Source organism: Crocuta crocuta, unplaced genomic scaffold (genome assembly GCF_008692635.1).
Source record: "Crocuta crocuta isolate KB4526 unplaced genomic scaffold, BGI_CrCroc_1.0 scaffold29, whole genome shotgun sequence".
NCBI lineage: Eukaryota > Metazoa > Chordata > Mammalia > Carnivora > Hyaenidae > Crocuta > Crocuta crocuta.
The window spans coordinates 6314478-6320048 of record NW_027533280.1 but is presented as its reverse complement, the minus strand read 5'-3'; the positions used below and the strand labels follow the sequence as shown (position 1 = coordinate 6320048).

Genomic DNA, 5571 nt, shown 5'->3' with positions numbered 1-5571 from the left:
TCTAAAGTCCTTAGTAAGCAAAATAAAACGTTGTAACTTAAGTAGGCTTCCATTAGTATTTTGAGAATTTTATTGGACTGTAAAGTAAAACATTTTCAAAATGTTCCTTGCTTTTGCCTATTATAAGGAAAAATAGCTCTCCGTATTAGCACTGTCAAAGGAGGGAAAACTACACTTCCCACAATGCCCCGGATCCGGAAGGAAGTGACCCTCGACAGCTCCCGTGATTCCCTTATAGACCGGAAGCCGGGATCTTAGTTCTCTTTCCCATCTTGCAAGGTAAGTATGGCGGAGCCTCTTTGCAAGACTCGATTTCAGGACGCCTAATCCTTCACCATCCGAACCGAGAGGGAAACAAGTAGACATCTGCAAGGGTCGGACATGTTTGGGGCCAACTGAGGGACCTTCCAGACGCTTCATTTTTCTCGCCTGGGTTTTGCATGGGGGCACTAAAAGGGAGGGTGAGGTGGGATGCCGTAGAGGCGTCGGAACTCCGGCTGCTCGCCACCCTCCTGGGCTGGGGATACAGGACCCCTCTGGGGATCCGTAGCGGAATAATGCAGCCGCAGGGATCATGGTGACAGCGCGCGCTCTGGAGTCCCGGGTTCGGGTTCGAAAAGACGCCGCCGAGTGTCTCAGCCACGTTGGGATTTGGAGCTGAGGCCAAATGCTACTTTTCCTTCTTCCCATGTCCGCGACCGGAAGTCGCCTTTTGGCTTTGCGCTTCTTTTCAGTCTGGCCTGAGTTTGTGCCGAGTGTTTCTGTGCCCTCGTCTCCTAAGCCGAGTTTCTTGAATGAGACAGTGGTCTGAAGAGAGCAGAAGCTCCGGAAACAAACGGTTTCAGGGTCCAGCGTCTCTGCTTCATAGTGGGGACTTGGCAGATTTCTAATTCCCGAAACAGGAAGAGTGAAATAATGGAATGAGGACTTTTGCCCACTAAACGTTTGGCAAACAGATGTACGGTCTCTTCAAATTAAAAACAAAAAAGTTGTGTATTAGGGAGACGATCCCAAAATTAACCATTATGAGGGTCGTTGCAGATGCGTGTGGTTTTGGAAGAAGACCTATATTACAGGGGAGGGACGAAAGCATGTTAGAGGTACTTGGGCAGAGAAAGTGAGGGTTTGTCCCCTCGGAAGCCTCTTCGTCCCCTGATAAGCTTAGATACTGTTTTACTATAAGGTAGTTGGTGAAATGCCTTTCCTTTTAATCTGTGTGTTGGTAGATGGCGGGTGAAAAAGCCGAGAAGCCGGATACTAAGAAGAAACCCGAAGCCAAGAAGACTGATGCTGGTGGCAAGGTTAAGAAGGGCAACCTCAAGGCTAAAACCCCAAAGAAGGGGAAGCCCCACTGCAGCCGAAACCCGGTCCTAGTCCGAGGAATTGGCAGATACTCCCGATCGGCTATGTATTCGAGAAAAGCCATGTACAAGAGGAAGTATTCAGCAGCTAAATCCAGGGTAAGGGATGAGGGGAATGCTGACCATCACTTCCATCCTAACCTTAGAAACACTTGCCTGCCCCTGACCTTGATGCCTTTGTGTCCTGACAGATTGAAAAGAAAAAGAAGGAGAAGGTTCTTGCTACGGTCACAAAACCAGTCGGTGGTGACAAGAATGGTGGTACCCGAGTGGTTAAACTCCGCAAAATGGTAAGGTTTGGAAAAGACTGAGGTGGAAGCTTGAGTAGCCGGAGGAGTGTTTTGGGATTTAGAGGTTTGTGTTTACCTACCAGAGAAATCACTAACGGGGGATTCTGGGTTTACAAACATTGGGCCTTACACATTTCCTGTTTGCTCTTAAGTAGGGTTAACTTTTCTGTGCTTTGGGTTCTTCGCCTGCAAAGCAGGAATAATAAAGGTTTGTCGCACTGGGCGGTTGTGAGAATTGAGGCACGAAGCCTAGGATGCTGGTAGGCCGAGAGAGCATTTACAGACCAGAGCACGGTTTCTCGGCTCCTCTTGTAGTCACACACAAGACCCAACTCTTTCTTAGTGTTTGCTGTGTAATTTTCTTCTTTTTTTTTTTTTTAAATTTTTTAATGTTTTATTTATTTTTGAGAGAGACAGCATGAGCAGGGAAGGGTCAGAGAGAGAGGGAGATACAGAATCTGAAGCAGGCTCCAGGCTCTTGAGCTAGCCGTCAGCACAGAGCCCGACGTGGGGCTTGAACCCACGAACCGTGAAATCATGACCTGAGCCGAAATCGGACGCTTAACCGCCTGAGCCACCCAGGCGCCCCTGCTCTGTAATTTTCATTATGGAAGTATTCCCGGATGTGTTAGAGGCATCACAGTTGAGAATTACTGCCCCAGAGGGAAAGTGGTGCTTTGGTTCCCAGTCATGTGTTTTGTGAGCTGGCTTTCCTGTTAGGTACTAATACTTGGGATAAAAGCGAGAGGGGGTTGTGAGTTCCTTGCCACACCCTTAGTGGTCCTTGTGTGGGGCCTTGTTTTACAGTAAACCGGTGCCCTTCATCTCAACTGGTTTATCTTCCTTTGTGGATAAGATGGGAGTAATGTGTGTCAATGGGGAGGATGTGAACAGAATTTGAATCGAAAAACAAGCCATGCCTCCTTCATAATCGCCAAAATATGTATCGGACGTGTGGTTTCTGGAGAAGTGTGGTTTAGGTTAAGGTCAGGGACCCCAGAAAGCTGGAGAGTCACTGCTACGTGACTGTGTGGTGCTAGGACAGTGAATGATAGCTTGCTGTGTAATTCTAAGGCTTGGTTTAATCCCAGATTGATTATTTCCAACTTTGCCTGAACACACAGCTCCATTAGTTAAATGGATTCCATCCTGTGTTTTGCATGGAAAGGATAAGCACCGTTGACATTTTCCAAGTTTAATATCTACAGAGAAGTGAAAACGAACAGTAATAGCGTAAATAAAGCATTTTAAGTTGAAAAGGGTATAGCAAGTGTTGCACTGAGATGACCAGCTCTACTAATCTGATCAGCTTGTTTCAATAAGATGTACCTGTGGATTCTCTACAGCCCAGGTATTATCCTACCGAAGATGTGCCTCGGAAGTTGTTGAGCCACGGCAAAAAACCTTTTAGTCAGCACGTGCGGAAACTGCGAGCCAGCATCACTCCTGGGACCATCCTGATCATTCTCACTGGGCGCCACAGGGGCAAGGTGAGCAGAACACCTCAGGTGCTTGAGTACAATGTGTCCCATGCTGGGGAGGATTTCTTTATTTGCCTACAGTAACTAGTTCGCAGTGGGCGGGGGACCCATGACCAGACCAGCAGCCCAGTCACTAGGGTAACGTGTTTAGTCCATAATGTACGATAAATTATTACCATGTCCTGCTTTTGGACTTACTATAGATGATTCACACGTTCCTGTACCTGAAAATATTTGTATATTTGTGTTCTTTCCTTAGGATACATTTCCAGGGCTGGAATTCCTGAGTTAAGGAAATTAAGTAGGTGTTAGAAGTAATGTCTGCTCATTAAAAAGAAGCACCCAAAAGTATTGCTCGTATCCAGGGGTCACCTCTTGCTACTTTGGTATAGTTGCTTCCAGAATTGCTGAGCAGACACGTATTTAGGAATTTCCTTTGCCAAATTGAGAAGGCTATGATTTGATTAGTTCAGGTGTGTAGTTGCAAAAATGTGTGACATTTCTGTTTTATTTACAGAGGGTGGTTTTTCTGAAGCAGCTGAGCAGTGGCTTGCTACTTGTGACTGGTAAGAAAATCCTTGGATTTTATACTCTGAAACTTGGTTTTTTATATTTATATATTTATATTATATAGAGAGAGAGAGAAAGGGAGAACATGTCAAGCAGGCTTCACGCTGTCAGTGCAGAGCCCGACACGGAGCTCGATCTCAGGAACCATGAGATCACAGTGGAGCTGCCAAACAGGTGAAAAGTGAACTGGTCACTCTGGAAAGCAGCACTCAGTTTAAGTTTGTGAGGAATCTGTGGTTTTGACCGGTGTGTTTGAGTGACTATGCTGTCTCCTAGCTTGGGTGACTTAAAATTTGAGGAGTGGGGAGCCTTATACAAATAGATCTTGAAAAAGTCTGGATGCATGGCAATAGAAAAAGCAGTTTGAGATTTCTCGAGATACAGAGAAAAAGAATTAGAAAATTCAACTCACCGGGTTTATTTAAATCCAAAGTCTGTTCTTAAATCTTCGCTTTCTCTTTCCCCACCGTGTTGACTTTTTCTCCCCATAGGACCTCTGTCCCTCAACCGAGTTCCTCTGCGTAGAACACACCAGAAATTTGTCATTGCCACCTCCACCAAAATTGATATCAGCAGTGTGAAAATCCCCAAACACCTCACTGATGCTTACTTTAAGAAGAAGAAGCTGCGTAAACCCAGACACCAGGAAGGGGAGATCTTCGACACGGAGAAAGAGGTAAGCTTCCTTTTCTGTCTTCGCTTCTGATAGCTCCAGCTCCCCTGGGTGGGAGTGCAAATGGAGTTAAGAATCAATGAAGAAAAGCTGTAAATAACGAGGAATATCTGGGGAATAATAATGTTCAGATGCCGGTGCATTCAGTAATTTTTAATAGCAATTGAGAGCTCATCTCAGAACCTTTCTGAGGGTTTCATGGAGCTCTGAATTAACTGCCACCGTTCTAACGGGAGTTTAGCCTCATTTATCCTTGATGTCTATTAAAATAGACAAAAGGAAAAGAGCTACTGTTTTTATTATATTCAAAACAGGTTATATTTCACCGCTCTCCAAGGAAATCATAATTAAAATTACATTCTGAATGTCCCTGGGATTGAGTACTTGTGAGATAGGATTCCCAAGAGGACTGGGGTGTGGTATTTGTGCCCTACTTTTAAATGATTTTCTTTTCTTTTTTTTTTTCTCCCTCCCCCTAGAAATATGAGATCACAGAGCAGCGCAAGGTTGACCAGAAAGCTGTGGACTCGCAAATTCTGCCAAAAATCAAAGCTGTTCCTCAGCTTCAGGGCTACCTCCGCTCTGTGTTTTCTCTCACGAATGGAGTTTACCCTCACAAACTGGTGTTCTAAATGTCTTACAAAGAACCTAATTAAATAACGGATGCATCTCCTCTGTGTCTTTTTAAAACTTTTTATCTGCCCAGAAATGTGGTTTGGCTCTGGGATCTTAGCCTCTGTTAAGAGGAGTTAGGGTTGGGAGGGTGGCCCCAGCTGCAGGGGAAGCGCTGCTCTGTCATTGGCTTCGGGTCAGCATTCTTGCCTTCCTTGCTGTGGCTTGCCACCCAGCACCTCCCAGTACAAAGTAGTGACGTTTCCCCAGTTACTGGGCAAGTCAGTACTGGACTGTGTGGACAAGAAGCAGCAGCTCTTTTCTTCAGGCCACAAACCTACCTTTGCATGATTAATACCCATTTCAACCCCATTGGCCCACCTCTCAGTCCTCTCCCATGATCGTGGCAACCTTGTATATCTAGTTTTCTAGTTTTTTAAAAGTATACATAGTAAGTGAGTATAGTTATTTACCTTTTTTTTTTATAACCAGAAACTTCATATGCTGTACACACTATTACACAGATGACAAACCGTGTGCTTTGGTTATTCCATAGAAAGTCCCATCTTCACTGATGCAGACGG

General features: G+C 45.2%; 1 protein-coding gene across 1 annotated transcript; it reads left to right on the top strand.

Annotated features, from left to right (window-relative positions):
• The first annotated feature begins 287 nt into the window (after positions 1-287).
• On the top strand, positions 288-5050 carry RPL6 (ribosomal protein L6). The gene is made up of 7 exons (XM_077747940.1): positions 288-374; positions 1227-1460; positions 1553-1651; positions 2998-3141; positions 3650-3698; positions 4194-4378; positions 4855-5050. The coding sequence occupies exons 2-7, from the start codon at positions 1227-1229 to the stop codon at positions 5005-5007; spliced, it is 864 nt and encodes a 287-aa protein (XP_077604066.1). The 5' UTR covers positions 288-374; the 3' UTR covers positions 5008-5050.
• The last annotated feature ends 521 nt before the right edge of the window (positions 5051-5571 follow it).